General features: G+C 33.5%; 2 protein-coding genes and 1 pseudogene across 2 annotated transcripts in view; 1 reads left to right on the top strand and 2 right to left on the bottom strand.

Moving 5' to 3' along the window:
* Nucleotides 1–2,318: 2,318 nt before the first annotated feature.
* Nucleotides 2,319–5,537, bottom strand: LOC119189399 (lipid droplet-regulating VLDL assembly factor AUP1-like). Its single transcript, XM_037438901.1, has 3 exons — nt 5,377–5,537; nt 3,488–3,654; nt 2,319–2,497 (listed from the first exon to the last, which is right to left on the bottom strand). The coding sequence occupies exons 1-3, from the start codon at nt 5,412–5,414 to the stop codon at nt 2,334–2,336; spliced, it is 369 nt and encodes a 122-aa protein (XP_037294798.1). The 5' UTR covers nt 5,415–5,537; the 3' UTR covers nt 2,319–2,333.
* A 238-nt stretch (nt 5,538–5,775) lies between these two features.
* Nucleotides 5,776–10,250, top strand: LOC119189396 (annotated as a pseudogene).
* Nucleotides 10,251–14,595: 4,345 nt separating this feature from the next.
* LOC115450456 (facilitated trehalose transporter Tret1-2 homolog) overlaps nt 14,596–22,395 on the bottom strand; it is a 61,478-nt gene continuing 53,678 nt past the window's right edge. The window contains 3 exon segments of the mRNA XM_030178476.2: nt 14,596–17,067; nt 17,070–17,638; nt 18,511–18,631. Of these exon segments, the coding sequence (XP_030034336.1) occupies nt 16,276–17,067; nt 17,070–17,638; nt 18,511–18,631 (1,482 nt within the window). The 3' untranslated portion in view covers nt 14,596–16,275.

Genomic DNA, 22,395 nt, shown 5'->3' with positions numbered 1-22,395 from the left:
ATCCCTATTTACCTATACGGCTATCAAAGATGGTACTCCCGTAATCGCAAAAACAGATTTGCCTCCGTAGACGGAATTGGGCTCATCAGACTATAAATAAAAGAATTACCTATATTTACCTATTCATTTTATATATTTTTTTTAAATTAAATATTTCACAGGAACTATAAAATGTGTTGAATAGACTTGTGTTTCTCCTTAATAAAGAGCAAACGTTTCATATTAACAATATAAGTAACTATGACCCGCCCTGGCTTCGCAAGGGTGCAATGCTGATACTAAATACACTACAGAAAAACTGTGAACGTTGTATATAAAAACATAGCGGCCTGCTCTGGCTTCGCACGGGTATAACATAACAAAATAACAGTATTTCTCCACTATTTAATGGATGTTATTATTACACATATAAAACCTGCCTCTAAATCACTCTATCTATTAAAAACCGCATCAAAATCCGTTGCGTAGTTTTAAAGATTTAAGCATACAATGTTAGGGACAGAGAAAGCGACTTAGTTTTATACTATGTTGTGATGTTACAAAAACTTGGGAAATGGCATATTTTTCAAAATTTTAGCTGGCGTCAACTCATTTTGGAGAATCAAACCCTGACAAATCTACCCATATATGTACTTATTAGAAAAAAAAAATATCCCCTTTTCTGTCTGTGTTGTATGTTATTTGATTTTCTTAAAAGCTACTGAACGGATTTTAATGCGATTTTCACCAATAGACAGGGTAATTCAAGCGGAAGATTTATGTAAATAGCGGGTATAGCGCGGATGAAACCACGCTAGTAATAATATACCTTCAATACATTGACGTCACACTGCGCAATAGTAACATATATAAATTATACCCAATAGTATAATAACAAGATAAATATTACATAAACATTGAGCAGGAACTCAGTAAAGAAATAAATATTTTCAACACGTTGCACGCGGTATCACCACTGATAAGATAATATAAATTGTTGCCTATTTTTTTTACACCAATGTTACATATAATTTGACACACTTCTATTTAAGGTACTTCAATGAAAACAACCTAACATATATAATGATTTCATATATTTAGGTGAATGTTAAACATTGAAATAAAACTGTTTTTCGGATTTATCGCGGCTTTTATATATAATAATTTTCTCCCGACGTCTCGAAGGTATCAACGACCGACAACAGCTAAAAAATATTTTTTTAGAATTGTAAAATGAAGGTTGATATTGTAACTTTGACTTTTCGGACACCAACACCTTGAACGTGAAGCAAAAATTATAATATAAAAAACCTCAATAAAATATATATATTTTTTCAATATAACATATTATGCTTTGGTTAGTAAGAAAAATATAAAGCAGCAATCACCATTATATTAAGTATTGGAATCACTTAAAATGTCTTGCGAAAGCTACCTATCTTTGACCTTATAACCAATAACAGAAAGGTCACTTATGCGACCTTGAAGAACATACAAAAAATTGCGAGCACACCTGCACAGTAATTATGAAATATTTAAGTTTTATAAGAAATCATTGAGCGAGGTCTAGAAAGTCGTCTTTGACAGAGATACCTAAAACATATCAGTAAGAAATCAAGGGCTTAGTAGGTAATCTAGGTATACAGGATCTTTTGTAATTTCATTGATAAATGAAAGCACATACTCATCTTTATCTGTATTAATATTGTGCTAAAAATTATCCTTGAATAATGATGGATGGTTTAGTTTTCTGATTTGATATTCTGTAGTTTAGGTCGAATATGGCAGAAGCATGTTTGTATTTATGACTGTGATGTTGCCTGTATGATGAATTCTCTTAGAGTTGTGTCATTAGAGCACATGAAATTAATTACTTTGTTCGAAACTTCAACTTTTTTATTTTACATTTGCGGTTTGAGTAACTTAATGTATGTGTTATTCTCAACAGATATCTGTGTAGTTTCATCAAGTAACGCAATGTGAAAATTAACTTGTATGGTATATGAGTTAAGACTATCTCGCTCACGCGCCGATCCTATTAGCAATGACGTTATTGATAGATAGAATATTTTAAATTGACAACAAAATGACCCTGTAAAAACGCAAACTTTATAGATTAATGTTCTATTATCACATCGTAAAATTTTTGCATAAAGCATCTTTTCTATGAAACTAATGAGTACTCTCTGTATGTAACATCAGCATTTTACATAGACGTAGCTGTAGGAGTGTGGCCAAAGTTGTTTAGAGCCCACTAGGATATTAAAGCAACCAAACTAAACCTTTAACTTTTTACTTAACTTGATCCCACTAAAATTATTAAATCTGCAATTAGAAATCCACGAACATCGTATTTATAGTCTCTGGCGTACAGGCCCAGCCCGACAAAACTCTAGTTTACTTACACTGATTGTGCCAAGCACATGTGCTGCGGCCAACGAGTCCAGACACGACACGTAGTTGGCGATCATGACGCTACAGCGCGGATCTCGGGTCCCTTTCAGCTTCACATACACACCTGAGAATACATTGAGGTATTTTTAGAATGTTACGCTTCAGTGAATATGATTTTTTAGACCCTGACTCACTCTTTATTTCTGTGATAGTTAAAAGTAAAAATAGTGCACACATTCACTTCATAGTGTACAGTTGTGTGCCATTTCATCATTCATTTGCAATAAAAAAGCTCATGTTAACCCAAAATTAGTTCGATGTCGGACATAAAACAATACAGGCAGGCAAAATTAGCGTGAAATTAATGTAAATATACACAAAATTTACAACCTTGGAAAAAATATTATTCTCTCAAAACTGCAAATATATTATAATGTAAATAATAATGTAAATATAAGAAATACAAATATAAATTTCGGCAAATTGAACTATTTACTGCAGTTTATGTTTAATGCAGATAATTGTGGAATGTAAATATGTGACTTATTGTATCCATCGTTAGCCACATAAATGATAAAGTCAGTTGAGGAAAATGCAATTCAAATAAACCATCTGTCCTTGTTGTCAAAATTTTGTATACTAAATAGAAATTACATTACTTCAGTAATTCTTATTATTTCATTGAAAAATTCACTCAATATACTGCTGTCTGCTCTTGCTATAGTCAATTCTGCCTACATCATGAACAACTTAGCTCATCGGTGCTACTTCAGTAACACCGAAAACCAATATAGATGCTGTCAATGAGATAGCTAGAGGACCCATCCTTTATTTAAACATTTTCTCTGATATTGTAGGTATTTGTGGGCAATCTCTTCCAATATATATCTTCTCATTTTATTTATAGAATTTAGATCTTTATTGTACTCCAAATATACTGCACCTAATATTAAAGTCTATGAAGGCAGGAGATGGTAAAATTGGCGAGATATGAGGCAATCTCTTACAGACAACCATAAGATGGGGTTAAAAAAAATGACAAATGGCAGTCTACGGTGTACATATTCTTTTTAAATAATATAAAAAACATACAATTCATCATAAAAAACCTTACCAAATGTCCAACACGCCAAAGTTGATAGCATCTGTCTGATTGCCCATTTATCAGGTAATATTATAGATGCTATCCACAGGATCAGGGCCAGGAACAAGCGGAACACCACCAGCACAATACCAAATGGCATATACAGAAAGAATTGGATGACATTGTCTCCGCAGAATCTAAAACAAAATAAATTCTCTAAGTATTTCTATTTACTTCCAAATGATAATTAAATGTAATTTGTCCATAATAAAACGGACTTCTAGAATTCCACAATTAGCATAAACATATTGATGGTTGAAAGGCGAATTGACTAAGTGTAATTTTTTTGTGACAATAAGTTTCATACATATACAGCATATTGTAAAATCAGCACTTTTTTCTATATTTTTTAACATAGCTAAAAGTTTTCGAAGAATAATGTTGGTTAAGTCAATTAGCCTTTCAATGTCACTATGAATTTTGTCTATAAAATATATACTATGGCTATTTATATGTGAGAACATTAATATTTATTCCTTCAGGTAAAACCAAGTAATTACAAAATAGAAGGTAATGTGCTAAATGATTAACATATTACATCATTGACTAGCATATTCTTATCTATATAAAAAAAATATTAGAACCCAACAAAACTATTTTACGTCACAAAGGTATTTTACCCAGCTTATAAAATAAATGACAATAACAAAACCATTATAAGAACCTGTTTATTTATTCAGAATGAGAGGAATCTAAATGCCTGTATAAATTAAGATTTTATTTTAAAGCTTTCAAGATAGTATAGAGTACATTTGCATAATCCTAAGACTTTCTAAAAAATGTACATAAAATTAATATGAGATTTTTTTCATTTTTAATGTCTTATTTATCACTTCGAAATTTTGAAAAAAAAACTTTTGACATTGTTTTATAGGTGTATTATACTTGAACTGTTAATTAATGTTGAGTAGGACATACAAGAGGCTTATACATTTGTCGGGACATGACGTCAAAATGTAAGAGAGGCTCAAAATTATATATTGTACTACTTCAAATTTTATGTCGCGGCAGTCGCGTTACTTATTCTCCGTCTCTGGTAAACTGTAGGACGAGGACAGTGAGGTAGAGAACCGCATGCTACAAATTACAATAGGACGTTATTTTACAATTGACATTACATTACTGTGTTTTGAGTCGCGAGCGAGAGGGAAATATTTTGAGGGTTAACAATTAACATTACAAAATACTGTAAGATACGCATTGAAACACCGAGCCTCACTACGCCTCGCCTCATTTGAAGTAGGATGTTGTACCGGCTCAATGTTAAAAAGAGGCTACTCTTACAAACTCTTTTTTATGTCATGTCCTACCCAACTCTACTGTTAATGAAACTGCTATTGCTACTGAGTAGAAAAGAAAAAGAAAAATAATTGTTTATGCTCCTTTCACTTGGCAGAATATTATTACATTTTTAAAAAAGGTTAATAGGAACATATTTAGAGTATTATACTTTATCGTTTCTCCGACACATTCCACAGATAGTTTCGTATTATAATATGCAGAATTATATGATACATCAACCTTAAAAACCTGTTCTTACAAATTCGAGTTACTGTAAGGTCACTCGTTTATTTATTTAAAAAATACAATGTTGTTTTGCACCAAGTAAACGATTTGAGTAATGTCATATTGCAATCTTAAGACCTTCGAATTAAATCACGAATTTATAGCACTAAATTGTATGTTATCGGTGCATGTGTTGTGAGACGGCTATTATAGACGAAAATAGCACGTTGCCAGATCATATTAATAGTGTGATGTATTGTAAACTACCTATCACAGTTATTATACACACAAAATACAAACTTTCCCTTGGAAAACTCTTGATCACGTACGCACGAATAATAGCATATTATTACCTTTCGTCGTTCATCAACTTATCCACGGTGAGAGCCATTGTTATTAATGATGAGTAAATTAACACAAAATATCAGTTTCCATATGGTAATGGTGTGAATATAAAGAAAATTTCGAAGTTTTCTCCCGAAACTGTGATGTGTACTACATCGACCATAGACCAAACTAAACTTTTGACACTTGACAACTATAAGAAAGTAATAGACTAGTCAGAAAAAAACATCTTTATAATTAATTACGACAATTAAAAAACAAAAAGATATTTAAAATAATTATCATTAGCTTGTAAAATAATTATTTTGAATCATTCAGCATTCATCATCAAGCATTACATGTCATTTATTGTCTGTTACAAATCATAGGGTAACCTATTCGCTATCTATATCGTCATAAAACGTCATTGTCATTTTGTTTGATGACTGACGTTCTTTGTCAGGATTCAATATAGATTTCATCTCCCCTTGCAAGTTGCAAATGTATTATTGTGAAGTCGGTACTGAACTGTTTTGAACAAAAGTATAATTAGATATTAGTGCACAACTCTTTTGTTTGCTATATACTTATATATTGAACAGTAAATATATTTCTGTATAGCAAATGTGTTCGTGTGTGCTGCGAAAATAAAACAGTAACGTAATAAAGATTACCTGACCTTTGTGTTTATCTACAAAAATTATTGTAGAATTAATTTCTATGGAGGGTATAACTCCTTCGCCAGAGGATACAACATGTTCGGAAGGGGAGGAGGAACAGAAAATCCGTGTGAATCTACCGACCCGAGAAAACGGCCAAGGATATTCGCAACAATCGACCTCGTACAATACATTGCATCAAATGGAGGAAAAAATGAGGCGGAAACTGCAGTTTTTCTTCATGAATCCAATCGAGAAATGGCAAGCAAAGCGTAAGTTTCCTTACAAGTTCGTAGTTCAGGTGATTAAGATTGTTCTGGTCACATTCCAGCTCTGTTTGTTTGCACACAATCGTTACAACCACGTCAACTATACGTGGGATAACCGCATCAGCTTCTCTCACCTCTTCCTCCAAGGCTGGGACTCCACGCGAGAGATAAACGCATACCCACCGGGGTGCAGGCCCTCTGGCTGTATACAAAATAGATGAGTTCTACAGCACGCTAGATTTTGCATATGCTGGTTATTCCAACTTATCTAATGCAATAGGACCATATTCATATAATGATGAAAGTAACAACATGCCTGACCCTGTATTCTGCCAGTATAACTACAAACAAGGCGACATATTTGGTTTCAACGAAAGTTATCAATTCAATTCTGAGATAGTGGAAACATGCATAAATTTTACTAGGAAAGGCAATGAAGTATTTGATTCTGAATTGTTCATAAAGGAAGCTGGATTGGATATAAATTTTTCAGCGCTCATCAGAGCAAAATTGATGTTTTCAATTAAGACTATAAATTTCAGAGCGGCTGGTCCAATTACCCCACCAGATTGCTACAGATTTGATGTTGAAATAATTTTTGATAATGAAGACCATGACGGTCAAATGTCGTTGATCCTAGAAGCTGAACCTTACAAATTAGAGTGCAAGGGTGACACAGCATATGTAACAGACAACAAAATTGACCAGATATTACGTAGTACATTGAATATCCTAGTAATTCTTATCTGCGCTGTATCTTTCGTGCTATGCAGTCGTGCTATCTACAGAGCACAGTTGTTAAAGGAACTGACCGTACAATTCTTCCAAAGAACATACAACAAAGACCTTAGTCTAGATGGAAGACTAGAGTTTCTGAATGTCTGGTACATCATGATTATTGTCAATGATTTACTGATCATCATGGGTTCAGCTATAAAAGAACAAATAGAACGGAATCAATTCACTAATGACCAGTGGAATGTGTGCTCACTGTTCCTTGGCACTGGTAACTTACTGGTCTGGTTTGGAGTATTGAGGTACTTAGGCTTCTTCAAGACGTACAATGTAGTAATACTGACATTGAAGAAAGCTGCACCAAAGATATTTAGATTCTCGATTTGCGCCCTACTTTTATATGCTGGTTTTATGTTCTGTGGTTGGTTAATACTCGGCCCTTATCACATGAAGTTCCGTTCGCTAGCAACGACATCCGAATGTCTATTCTCCTTGATAAACGGAGACGATATGTTCGCAACATTCTCTATTATGTCAAAGAAATCACCGATGCTGTGGTGGTTCAGCCGTGTGTATCTCTATTCCTTTATAAGCTTGTACATTTACGTTGTACTGAGTTTATTCATATCAGTCATAATGGATGCTTATGATACAATTAAACAGTATTACAAAGATGGATTCCCGAAGAGTGATTTGCAACAGTTCATAGGGGAGGCTAATATTGAAGAAGTATCGTCCGGATTGTACCGGACACAGAGTTCTACATCATTAAATGCAATAATGAATTCGTTATGCTGTTGTAATGTGTACAGAAGTGCTTATGCGAAAATTGGTAGTGGTGGTTCAAATATTAATTTGTTATAGGCTTCTCATTGTTGACGAACAGTTATGTACAGCATATTGTAAATAATTGTTAAGTACTTACTCATTATCTTAAGTATTTGTATATTTGATGTCATCGCAGCATTTCTATGCAGCAGCTGAATGTATGAATCATAGTTTATTGAGGGTTCAACAGATGAAGTCGCAGTTGAGAAATAAAATTTGATAGTAATGGAAACACATGAAGCATATGACCGATAAATTAATAACAGAAACAGTTTATGTTAATTTAAATTAACATTTTTATATATACAGAAGACTTATATTAGATATTGAATTCAATAACAAATGAATTTTTAATTTATTTTCTTATTCACTGCTTCATCGGAACTGACCCTTAAAGTTATGAATTTAAAAGTTTATTTAGGACATTTATTTGGAGTAATTTTGCATGTATGTGGATTACATTATTGAAGTTTCTATGTGGATTATTTTTTAACTTTTAAATGTTATCTATCAAATCTACTATAATATTCTTAAATGTTTATGAATGAAATCTATTAGCACCCACTTCTACATTTAGTACACATATCTTATCTTGTTTAAACTGAGTAGTCCAGTCTAAAGTTGGTAGTTGGGACTTTGGAAGATAAAATCGCTCTTCATAAATTAATAGTAAAATTTAAGGTGGATTTTATATTTTATTAAATATTTTCTATTCTTAATTTCGATATGAAAGCTCTGCTCGGTAAAACCCTATGCGCACTTACTAATTCCATGCATTAGCTTAGTATTAAGCTGTGGCAAAGGGTCTATATGACCCTGATCCTGTCAGCTTCCCTGTATGTAGAATCTAATTATCATTGGAATGATTTTCAGACCACATTCATACAAATTAGTACCAAGTCGAGTTCTCTTTTAGAAAATTTCACCTTTCGCCACTAGTTTTGAGCATAAACCCTTAGTAAAAATTAGTTTTTAGTAATATTTTATATAATTGCTCATGTTTTCTCTTTGAAAGTGATTTCTCGCTATGTGTAATAAGAATTAATTACCAAGTATATTAATTTATTTTTAAAGTTTATTATGAAAACCAGTTCATGTAAATTGACTTGCCAGGTAAATTCATGGATACATTAATGAATTATATTTTATGATATAAGAGGCCCTAACACCAATATTTTGCTGTGATTTGCTATTTGAAAAATTAATAGCAGTAGCAGATAGCAAATAGCAGTTTTCTAGTACTGTACACATAAAAATATAACAAAAACATTATTATAATAAAATCAAAAATCAAACTACAGCAAGAGTTTCTAAAATGGAGGTCTTATATTGAATGCTAAACGTCAGTTATATCTTCGTCCAGTTAAATAAGAATTATGCCATTACCATAAGAACATTTAAGATTTTGTATGCAAATATAAATTTAGATTTTATAGTTAATCATTCACAAATAATATGGTAGCATGTTAGAATGTATTTATTACTTTTTTAGTCACAACTATTTTATATTATAGATACATTCATTTGTATGTCTATATATTTTATTTATGTTATTTCTCAAACATTTTTCTTAAAAAATGGTTAGTGAGAAAGATAATTTACATTGCAGTTTGCGTCAGATTATTTAGAGATACCTTTAAAATAATTTGATCCTATTTAATTACAGTGTGATCATTTATCATTTAAATTGTAGTAATCATATTTGGCAAATATTAATAAATAATACATTATAAACTCATGTTTAGAACATATACTTTCTGTTGGTATCTATATTGATTGAAGACTGTAGGAGACCCTAAAGAAAAATAAATAAATGTCAAATATGGATTATAGACTGAATAAAACTTATTGGTATTAACGGTGAGTACGTAGGAATAAAAATAATTCTCTGTAGTATTATTTTAATTTTGTGTTTATTACATTCTAAAAATGCCCAATAGCTATTCTATAGATGACTTACCAACTAACTTGTTTACGTTGTTCAACCAACTAAAAATTAAATTTAAAATGTGTAGGCAATAAATAAACTAATAACAGTTTTTCGGCATAATAAATATAATATAATAATATATTTTTTAATAAACTTTGTTTTTCTGTATCTACCCATTGTTCGGTAAGCACATTGTTTATTTAGCAATACTAGATTTTTATTTAGTCTATCCAATAAATTCTTTTTATTTTAAATTTTCAATGATAATGGCAGGTAAGAAAAACGATTTGTGCATATTACAAGCACAGAAAAAAATAAGAATACATAATATTAGGTATGTATGTATATTAGTGTCATGTAAAAATGTACATTTGTCCAGTTACCACAACCAAAGAAACAAGATTGTTATATTGTATGTAAATTTGGAACATCGAGTTATGTAAATGGTTTAGTTTGTATATTAAATATAATATCTTTATATACGAATGTGTTTTGATCATGTCACCGCAAGCGTTCACTGGCATCGTAATGTAATACCTGTGCCCGAGGTTGTGAAAAGTAACCCGATAATAGAAAGGACTGTGGCTTATTAATGGCCTTATGCTAATAATACATAGATACGTACAAGACCAGATCTGGTGGTAAGCAATGGATAGCCGAGAGCATACGCGTTGCCAAGGGGTCATTTAGCTCAAATACACTTGTATGTACTTGTGTTCAATTAACCGTGATATAGAAAAAAATCCGGTATGAGCCCCCCGCTCTCATCGGATTTAGCAATTAATTAATTAAGACACAAAACAGATTACAATCTGCATTTGAGATAACCCTCGCCTTTAGGTGAAAGCTGGGGATATCATCAATGGCCGGTAGAAAGAAAACTTAGGTCTGACGCCCACTGGCGGGTCCGAATAAGTCCTAAACACTCTCGGAAGTAGAACAGGCCGGTGCCCAACAGTGGGACTGTATATAATAGAGAGCAATACTTTTATTTGTTATAATCGCCATAACGAGAACTAATTCCTCTTAACAACTTCAAAATACCTACGAATTAAAATCAATTCGATTTTTTCTCGTAGCTGTATAAATACTGCACGTAGGTACTTAAGTAAGTACTTAGATATGCTATTATCCAAGAAATTCAAATGTCACTTATTGTAGGTGTGCAGTCTCTTCAATATGATATACGATCCAGGATTACATGGTTGTGAATATAAGGTTTTTTTTTTGTATCAGATCTCGCACTCAATACTTGGAGAAACCTGTGAATGGGGTCCTGGAATCCCCCAGCTTAGAATCTGCAGGAGCCTGGAGGAATGTTGGGAAAGGATAGTTGAGAGAACCTGAGTAACCCTCTTAGGTTGGGCGTAGAGGAGAAGGCCAGGAAATGTTCGCGAGACCTCTTAGGCTTCAGGGAGTCGTTACAACTATGAGGTATACACACTGAACTGTGTGCCTAGGCCCGCAGCAAATGTCCGGTATGAAGACCGAGCGCATAAGAATTGCCTCGGGAAAATGTGTATATTATGTTTATGCTAGGGAAATGCCAACGCTGATAATAAATACGTACATACCTACATCCTACGTATCTATTCGTACCGAACGTACTTGGTGGCATATTGCGCTATTTTACCGCACGTGGCGTGTTATCTTGCAAATAGACTGCACATGTCTATGCACTATATTTCTCACTAGCTTCTGGCATGGGCGTAGTTATTCTCCGGGGGAGGAGGGGGGTGTATCCTTGACTGAAAAAATAGGAGTACGTTTTCTACGCGTTCTTGCATATTCTTGACTGAAAAAATAGGAGTACATCTGTACAGATTTGATCATTTTAATCGTTTTAAAAATGATAGTAGTAAGCTGCTTACTCCTGTGTGTGCGCATCAGGCAAATCTGGGATGCTCCTGCTCCGACTTATGGGTATATAGACGGGGTAATAATTGTATACTTATAAAGGACATCAGCAAATCAATAGCCTGTTACCACGACTGCCCCTGCAGTAGTTATAACTCTTTGAATTATATCGGAACCCTAATCGCCTTGTTCAAACATTAGTTTCCATTAATTTTTCCTTTGTCACCGTAGGAGGTACGTTTATTATGCCTCGGTAATGCACATAACAATTTGCACATATTACGAGTACGACTAGCGCGCTGAGACCCTGCGTTCGAGTCCCGGCTCGGGTCAAAAATATATGTGACGGGGATTTTCCACCTTAAAAATTATTCAGTCGTAGCTCAGAGTCAGGATATCAGCGGCTAGGAGGGATCCCCTATTCATTTGTTTTAAAAATTACGTAACGTACCTACGTCATGTTATTCGCCTTTTATTAATCCAATACATGTAGGACATGTTTGTAACCTAATCTTCGTTTGGTTATTGGGTGACCCAGTTGATAACCGGTGCATTTAGAGATTACTGGGTAATTCCACAGTAATACTTATTACTTAATAGTAACATCTCTAGAACTATTCAGATTCTGAAAATTGTTTTACTAGACATATACATCATCTATGAGTAAATTTTTTATCCCAGGAATTAACGTGGTTGAACAGGCAACCAAAATTAGTCTATATTTAACAAGAATATTCCTGAACCTTACAACGAAAACACTACCTACTGCACATTATTTTTAACAGTTGTATGAAATTATTGTGTACAGAAATTAAATTCTAAGAATACTTAGTTGGCTTATTGCATCCAGAAAAATCTATTTTATCAGTTGTTTCAATTCATTAATATTAATATACAAATTACACTCATACATTGCTGGTTTAGTAGGCGAGACAATGATTAAAACAAAGTATACGAAGCAATGTAAAACTAAGTATGAAAATGATCAAGCAAGCGAGGCAACCTTTGTCCCGCCAGATCGCTGTTTACACATACAGCCACAGATGGTCTGAAAACAGAATTTGATCACTGTCTTTTGTTATTGGTTATGGTACACAATTTTTTAAATAACTGAACGATGAGACTGTCTCAGACGTAATTTTCTAGGCAGGGCCCCTATTCCGTCTATAGCAGAGGTGGCCAACTTGGTAAGACCCAAGATCTACTTTTCACTGATACTCTGTGCGATCTACCAAGCTACATACATCTTGAAATCTTAAATGAAACAACATAGTTCAGTACACAATTTATTATTATTTTGATTAAAAAATGATACAAGACGATGCGTGCAGCAGTTAGTGATTAGGTATGTTGCGCAGTCTGTTCTACGTATTTATATTTTTGCCTTGCCACGATCGACTGGACTTGTTGTCGCGATCGACCGGTTGGCCACCCTTGGTCTGTAGGGATGAATCCATCTTGTAGCAATTAGGGCGTTTTGTTCGAAAAACAGCTTCAATAGCCGTATAGATAAGAAAGTCAAAAAATTCCCGTACTAAGCCATGCAATTATCAAAGATGTCCTTCGATTAGAACACTCATAATTATTGCAAAAAAGACGCTATACCCCCGTAGGCGGAATAGGGCTCCGTAATCTTAATTGTCTGTGCCCAGTTTACAATACGCATTGAATCGTAATGTTCCTTATCAAAGTCAAATTATCCTATATGGTTTCAAAATAAATAAAATAAAATAATTAAAATTAAAAATAATTTCATTGCTGGGTATATCAATATGCCAATCCAGTCAATGTGTACCTTCTAGCTTTATATTTACATAGAGTTTGGTATAATGATGGAATCCTTCAGTATTGATCACTTACTTCTGTAAGTTTTGATAATTTTATAAAGTAAACTGTGCTCAGCTAATTTTATGAGGATTTTGTAGATGGCAAAATTTTCTTCTAATAAGAGTGTTAGTAATTAACATTGTATAATATGTGTTTCATAGTTATATGATGGTGTGTTTTCTCTAATGTTATATAAGAATAGACATAGTAAGACAAAACGCTATGTGATAACTAAAACAGACCTATAGGTACAACGATTATTAGGAAGACTGTTATATATTTTTTATTTGTTTTTAAAAAGGCATACTTACTATAGAATTCAATCAACTTATTATTGCTGGGTATGACCCCAGAAAAATGGCGCATTTAACCATTTTTTAGAAATCTATCAGTTAAAATAGATTTTTAAAATATGTTTAGAGTTAGGCGATTCTAAAATTTGGCAGAAATCTATTAGTTTAAATAAACCAGGTATTGCTCGCGGCTTCGCACGTGTGATAAGTCATTACCGCAACTAAAATCTCTAAATTAAGCCATCAGATAAAATCAGATAAAAAAATAATTATTTCCTAAGGAGGAAAATTACTGGAGTAAAAAATAACCTACATGACATGATCTATCCGTGTTCCAAATTTCACCCAAAGTCGTTCAGCTGTTTCTGCACTTATTTCTAACAAACAGCTAATAACCTTCCGTCTTATAATATAAAGTAAGAGTAAAAAATAAGATATAGAAAAAAAGGAAAAATTTCTTTACTTTGGTTGTTTATTTGTTTTATGTTTTGTATTTTTTTTTTGTTTACTTATATCATTTCATTAATTTTATAATGAATATCCTACTAAAATTGTTGATTTCTTAGATCTCCTTCTAGAGTGCAGCTTATTTAATTTGCAACAATTAAGTAGATAAACAATATTATAAGGAGCATTTTGGTATATTAACATTTTCAAAACACCTAAATATTTTTAAAGAAATTATTCGTCGATTCTTTTTGGAATCAATATTCCCTCTTGTAACTAGTGCGCCGTAAATGTATGAAACGAATACATACAAATAACAGCTCAGATTACCTACTTATTAGTTTTTCATAGTCGCGGGTAGAGGTCCCAACTACATTGTGTGAGTTAAAGAAAAAGAAATCAATTAATATTTATACATTTATTAATACTATCAAAACCATTGCAATCTGTTATAACAATATATACAACCATATTATTTGAATAATATTACACACATAAGATATAGGGCTGTAACGAATATTTGAATATCCGATAGTCGGATAATTATATCCGAACGTGCTTGGTATTTTCGTTACTACCTTGGCAAATATTAGGAACATAATTTTGAAATATATAGTGTTTTTCGTGTGTTATGTCCTATCAACCTTAACTGGCAAATATATTGGCAATAATTTAATATGCAATATTAGGTACAAGTAGTAAAAGGAATGTTCGACTATAAAATATAATAAAATTAATAACATAATATCGTACATTATTCATTTACAATCGGATATTGGCGTTATATTTATATATAAAAACGGGCAGTTATCATTGATTTACAATAATCTCATTATGATTCAATTTATATATTTTATACCCTTATGTTACACAATAGTCATGTAAAAATCTATATTAATTGCGTTGTTACATCCGATATTTTTATTTCTACACCGAAACTGGTTAACTTTTACATATCGACTAAAAGGAATAAATTAAATCGTCGCTTCAAGCTGAGTTTGACAATACTAATTGTTACGAGCGTATTGATGTTAGTTATTATTATAAATAATACGGGTTCTGGATTGAAATTAATGATATATTCAAATTACTCAACGGTTTCGACAAATATCCGAGTCATCTGCGCGCAACACAAGCGCATCACTACTTAAATTCTCGTAGAGAGTACTATACTACATACATATGAATGTTTAAATATGTCCCAATATAATAACTTATGTGATGTTTCTTTAAATGTTCGTAACAGTCGGATATAACTGCATAGTTTCGGATATTCGCCCCAACTGCATTCGAATATTAAAAATATTTCTCTCGAAGGAGTTAGAAACTTTTTTTTTAATATTTAGTGAATTAAGGTAATCAAATACTGCGAAATGGGCTTATTCAAGCATTCATATCTATGCTATGTTACTTAACGATATCTCATTAATTAAAACATATTGTTTCCTATAAAATAAACTCATATAAATTATAATAACATTATGGCATTATCCGACATGATAAATTGAGCTAATCTTTACATATTTCGTGATAAAATATCTACATACGCATCTAAAATTATAACTACAAGTCCAATTCCACAAGTCCCTTTTAGAACTGCCTAATTACGATTTCATCGTCACGGTTTTTTCGTAACGGTAGAACCATCAATTATAAAACGGTTTTGTGAATTTAAACTTATTTTCAATGGGGATATGAACCGTTTTTAAAAATTCATATAAAAAAAGCAAGATGAAATGTTGTAAATACGTCCGTTTTCCTAGTGTTGACTGGACGGCTTATGTTGGCTTTATTTGTTTATTTCAACCAAAGTAGTTTAAGATCGCTCCCCATCGAATTACAGCTGCCATGATTGCCGTGATTCTATAAAAAGTAACAAAAGTATAATAAACATAAATAAAATTAGGCATAGAGCAGCTTATCCTATATTTCTAACACAAGATAATTCTTTGGTTCCGAAAAATATTGCTTAAGCAGCACATTCCCAAAGAAATACAGGGCTGCAGCAGGAGCCAGAGCCCAACCGCACAATACTTCACACCCACTAATCTTCATACAAAAATACTGTTATCTGTCAGTCTATTCATTTCTTTTCCTCCACCTGCCTCTCCTGGGGCTCGGCTCCGAGCAATAGTTGGATTTCGTCCACACTCTTCCCCTTAGTTTCGGGAACCACGAAGAAGATGAATACAAAACCGAGAAGCATGATGCCAGCGAACATCCAAAACACTTGGCCTGATCCTATGGCAGTATTCAGGGAGTTGAATGTACTGGTCACCGTGAAACTCAACAGCCAGTTCAGAGTACCTGCTGTGGAGCTCACGAACGCCTTGATATCGATGAGGCACAAATCTCCAGCCATCATCCACGGGATCGGCCCAAGACCAATAGAGAAGGCGACTATGAACAGCGACAGAGAGAGCAGCGGCAACCAATTAATAGCTAGCACAATTGGCGCGTCTTGCCCGTGGGTATCTTGCAGGAAGAAGAAAACTCCCAAAGCAGTAGAACAGAGGCACATCACAAGAGCAGAAAGCAGAAGCAGTATACGTCTGCCCAAACGGTCTACAACCAAACTTGAGCCGAAGGTCGCCACAACTTGGATCACACCGATGACAATGGTAGAAATAGAAGCAGATATGGCAGCACCAGCGGCACCGAAGATAGTGGAAGTGTTGAAGATGACAGCATTGATACCAGACAATTGCTGACACAACATCAGCGAGTAGCAGATGACTATAGCTTTGATGGCATTTTTCTTTGTGATGGCATTCATGTATGACACTGGGTTGTTCCTTGCCTCTTCAGCCTTCTGCTTCAGTTTGTCGAGCTCGTAGTCCACATCATATTGGCTGCCGCGCAGCCTTACTAAAGCCCCTCACGGGCTTCGTCATTCCTGTTCTTCACTACCAAGTAGTTGGGACTTTCCGGCATGAAAAAGAATACGACGCCAAATATGATGGGAATCAGAAGACAGAGAATGTTGAAGACGAACACAGATGTATAACTGCCGACGGCATACGCGAACAGAATACCAACTGTGATCATAAGTTGGAAGTAGCTGCCCAAAGTGCCTCTGATGGAATCCTGGGCTATCTCACTGGTGTAAGCCGGCGCTGTGACACAGAAAGCTCCTCCTGCGATACCAGTTACAAATCTTCCGGCAATGAGCATACCGACACTTGTTCCGAAGGTAATGAGCAGCCATCCCAACGTAAACGGGAGTACGAGGCATAACATGGTCTTTTTGCGGCCAATGATGTCCATGATGAGACCTATGGGGATACAGATGGCCGCAGCACCGAGGTTGATGACAGAGGATATCCAATCACCTTGGCTGACAGATACAGGAAAGTCGTAGTCGGTGCTGTTAGGTTGCGTGATCTTGTACATGACAGGCGATGACCAACCGAGCATGGTGCCGGCGGCTAACGCTCCGAGCGTGGCTGGAAATAAGAGATTTAATTACTTAGCAATGTTTATACACAAATTTCAATTTAATATAGGTAATTTTTTCTGCAATATTCTTCAATTCTGCTAGGTAATGTTATGAATAAAATTGCCCCATTCCAAGCTTGCGATTTAAATGTACTATAGTACATTGGGGAAAAAAAGCTCTTTGTTATCACATTACCCACACAAAATATACTCTATACATGCTAAAACCTTGTTATTGAAGTATTCATTCGCTTTAATAGGTGTTAGTTTCATAAAACACATGTCATTTCATATGCTAATTAAAGAATCAGTGATAACTCATGCATGATAATAGAATGTTACTAGCAGTTATGCCACAGACAACTCACATTGTATGTGTAATGATTTAATAGCTATGATGAATTAAGAGAATTTATGCAGTGGAAAATGTAAAGACAATTAAAATTAGCCAAAGTCCATTAAATAATTTTTACCCTTCCCAATTGTTATTTCTCTTTCACTTTAAATACAATTTGGAAATCCATAACCATTTCCTCTAGTTGTTGGTGATTATTTACAATGTAACCTGTTTGTTTGACTAGGATGAAATACATTTTTAGTGATAGACCATTTTGAATTGACCATTCAGAATAGGTCCCACCACAATGTCTATTGATGCCGCCAAGCATGGATGCACTGTTGTTCATTTAAAAGACATTGAAACCAGCATTATTACTGGACATTATTATTATATTTCAAGATGACAAGTGCAGTGGGGTTCTACAAAGTACTTTGTGATTTAAAGTTTTGAACAGTGTTGCTATGTTTGTGGATGGGCCTATTGTTTACCATCAGGTGAGCACCACTCTCACTATGTCATTCGATTGCAAAAAATAATTACCTGATAATGCAGCAATGTACTGTGGTAGTTTCCGTGCATTGTCACCTCGTGAGTCTACCAACTCTGCTTGTGACACTCCAATCTCCGCCATTCTGGGGTTCGCGTTTGGTCCTTCCGCACTCTAGAAATAAGGAAATTTGAACATTAATTTTCTGTTGGGCAAATAAAATACAAAACAAGTTGGTCATGAATAAGGGCAATAAATCTAAATTTCGTAAAAAAGCAGTTGGTGTAATGTTAAATGTTTTTATTTAACAGTGTTACTTATGTTAAAATCAATGCTAATATTTTTCAAGTAGGAATATTTATCAGCCCATAGAAAACCACACCAGTGTAATGTTAAAAAGGTACATAGTCATAAACATGACCTCAAGTCTCATAAAATATTTTTTCATATTTATAAAGAAACCGTTTAAAGATAAAATCTTGTCAATTTTGTTTTTAAATGAAACAATCATACCTATTTAATTATACAAAGTTGGCTTATATGACAAGTTATAGAATTACATATAATGAAATAAATGTAATTAAAAGTGGGTAGTTTATAAATGGTATAACATAAATAAGTAAACTGCACATCATTTTTGCAGTTTTTAAATATCAGTATTAAAAAAGAGGGTAGGAGATGCTAGATGTGATCAAAACAGTGTTAATCTAAATCAGACATTATTGTTCAATTTCTAATTATCTTCCATTGTGCTGTATCATAAACATCTAATCTTATCATGAGACTAATTATGTAGACATGGTAAAAACATTACATATGTGTTTATTTGTTTAATACGTACTATTTTTGCTAACAAGGTTGATCTAAATACAACTATATGACCTTTTAATCCTATTTTGGGCCTACTAGTTCACACTTGAATAATACGAAGGCTAAATTTTCGCGCAATTTTTACCGCCATCACGTCGTGTACCACTATTCTACTTTTCCGAAAGATAACAGAATACTTTGTTAGCACAACTGTAATAAAATTCGAGACAAAGAACCGTCCATGGCAATTCAACGTAGAGTTAAATTTTCATTTTTTTGTTACCTCATCGTAATCCGAGCTTGGCCCTGCGGTAGAAAGAAGTGGCGCCCTTTCTTCTTCGTTACTAGCGTTACCGTAAAATCGAGATCTCATTTTGGACGGAATTACAATTATTTAATATCACAGTTTTTAAAATATACTTTAAGACCAGTTGTCTTTGTTTTGTTTACGGCATATAGGTACCTACTACCACCTTCTACTGAATGACACTGACGTGAGACGTCTGACAATCTAATACGAGGGATGTAACCTCTGCAATCGGATTAATGAATCGATATACAAGTTGCTACTCAGTGTGGTTAGTGTAATAGATTATTGATTTAGCATTAAAAAATAAATTAGAACAATGAAAACTTTGAAATACATACCGCATATTATTATCCTACATTTTATTAAACTTTATTGCAAAAATTGAGTCTAATTTTCAAAATGTACTTATAAATTTAATTAAATTTTCATTTATATTCGCTTTATTTAAAAACTACACAAAACTTTAGTGCAAAAATAAAGCTACTTATTTATGATACATTTTAATGTTTCTACTAAAACCTTTGTTATTGAAGTGCCTACACAATTGTAATAGCAAAAAAGATTATTTACAACACTAGACTATGAATTATTAGGTACTTACTAACATTTTCTGTTATTGATATCTATTTTTTTTTTGATAATATGCCTCGAGTAGGTAGATACTTATTTATCTCCCAGATTATTGCTTTGCTTTGCTTTTATCCAATTTTTTCCTTAGTAGGCTCCCGTTACCCTGTTCTCCTTTACCTTTATTCGTTTCTATTACCTGCAGTATGTAAATACTAGTCGCTATTACGGTACAAGCTCAAGTAACATAATAAATAGAAATATAATAACACCTGTATCCAACAGGGGCGGGAAGAGAATTTAGATTTGCCAGAATCTAAAAATTAGTTTAGATTATTTCAATTTAAAAAATCCTCATGCATTCTCGTTTATTTCTTGACACGCTCTTCATGTAAATGTAAAAGGTTGGTATGTAAGCAATTAATACCTAATCTCTAGTAGGTACCTTCTTAATTACAAAAATGTTTTGTAAGATAAAAATTATGGAAAATTTAGAAATATAATAGGTAAGTTGGGGTAATACCAGATCACGGGGGTAATTCTGTTGTAAGTTAATGTACTGCTTAAGCCGATATCATTTTCTAATACGAACGTCAGACAGACGTGTGATATTGTAATGTATTCCAATGACTTTTTATATTCGTTTTAGTTACAGTAATCTTGAGATAACATTATTTCTACGGGATCTTGCCTCAACTTACCCAATAAATAATAATAATGTCTACTTTTAATGTGGTATTAAAAGAAATTATATGTTTGTCTATATTTATAAGCGAGTCATATTATTATATAGGTAGATATTGTGCGCAAGATCTATTTGTGTTAGACGTAGGTAGTCAGTAAGTACAACAAGTGGTGAAGCAGCATTGTTTCACACTTGGATAAATATGAAAAATTTTATATTTGCAAACAACGTACAGAGTATCATTTACACATTTAAATGACATAAGTATATTTTTATCGTTTCAAGCTGTATTTATCTATCATTCAAGCTAATTAATTCGGATTATTTTTATGAGTTAAGTATTTAATCCGAAACTAGATTTGCATGTCGGTAGATGATGAATTCAACATAATAAATTATCAGTGTCTTCCCACGAGCCAGGACGAAATATTTTACCGGAAAATTCTATTGATTTTTTGGAGGTATTTCTAGAACAGACAGAACCTATCTTATCACGGTGATGAGTGTTTGCTGTTCAAGTCGGAATAATGCATCGAGCTAGTCAGTGGTAGATACCCTAGTAGGGCTCTTAGTAGGGCTCTTAGTAGGTTAGAAGTTAGCGCTCTGGTCAGCTCTCGACTTCAAAACGTAGTTCAGAACCTCAAATAAGGGCTTTTGTTGTTGATGGTACGATATATATTATATCCACCAGGATAGCGACTACCATACAAAAGGTGTTGAACCCCGCCATAGTGATCCAACTAAGTGTGTCGCGTTTTGGGATCAGTATGTGTATATACGTTTTCAACAGGTCGGCATAATTGTGTCGACTGCCGAGAATTAATCATCTCGTCAGTCGATATTGTAATTGACCCCAGTCTACTTAGGTACGAGGTGCCGTGCGGTCACTTGGTCGTGCCTGAATAAAAAAGGGGGTATATAAAATCCTTATGGTTGGCAGAATGCAAAATTTACATGAAACCTGTTTGTGCATTGTGTCAAATACGTGACATCACTACACACAGGTATTCGAACGTTCTTGACATTGGTGCGGTTGTGCCCTTGACTTCCGATCAATTAGAATAAACCGACCGTGTTTAGCCATTTACTCGAGCACGCACGGTACATGGAATGTATTTTTCATTTGGTAAAGTGAAAATAAAATCAATGTTTATTTTTTATTGTACGGAGCAGAGCTTGCAATGGTCTATAAAATAATTATGGGCGGCTTGCGGTCGATACGTTTCACAATTAAAATTGACTGCAATTACGGAACTATTCAATAGACGCAATAAATACGGGATTCCTAGGACCTAGATATTCATTATCGATTAATTATTTGAAAAAATAAAAGCCTCATAGATGCACAATAGTATCACTGGCTGTATGATCATTATGATATTTATTCTATCAATTTCTTTATATACTAAGTATACAATTAATACCTAAGATATTTAAATGGTAACCACTTATACTGGTATGCCAATAAAATGAAACGAAATTAAATTCCGACACCAATTAGCAATATAAAGTTGATGTGCGGAATTTCTTAGAGCAATTTTATGGGAAATTCCCAATTTATTATAG

This window comes from Manduca sexta, chromosome 15 (assembly GCF_014839805.1).
Source record: "Manduca sexta isolate Smith_Timp_Sample1 chromosome 15, JHU_Msex_v1.0, whole genome shotgun sequence".
NCBI lineage: Eukaryota > Metazoa > Arthropoda > Insecta > Lepidoptera > Sphingidae > Manduca > Manduca sexta.
Note: the sequence above shows the minus strand (reverse complement) of the source record. Positions and strands in the feature narration are given on the sequence as shown.

Coding starts and splice junctions, on each gene's coding strand:
- LOC119189399 (XM_037438901.1), bottom strand. CDS start 5,414: ATGGCTCTCACCGTGGATAAGTTGATGAACGACGAAAG. Junction 3,655..5,376: donor AAGTTGATGAACGACGAAAG/GTAATAATATGC, acceptor ATTTTGTTTTAG/ATTCTGCGGAGACAATGTCA. Junction 2,498..3,487: donor TTTGGCGTGTTGGACATTTG/GTAAGGTTTTTT, acceptor ATGTATTCTCAG/GTGTGTATGTGAAGCTGAAA.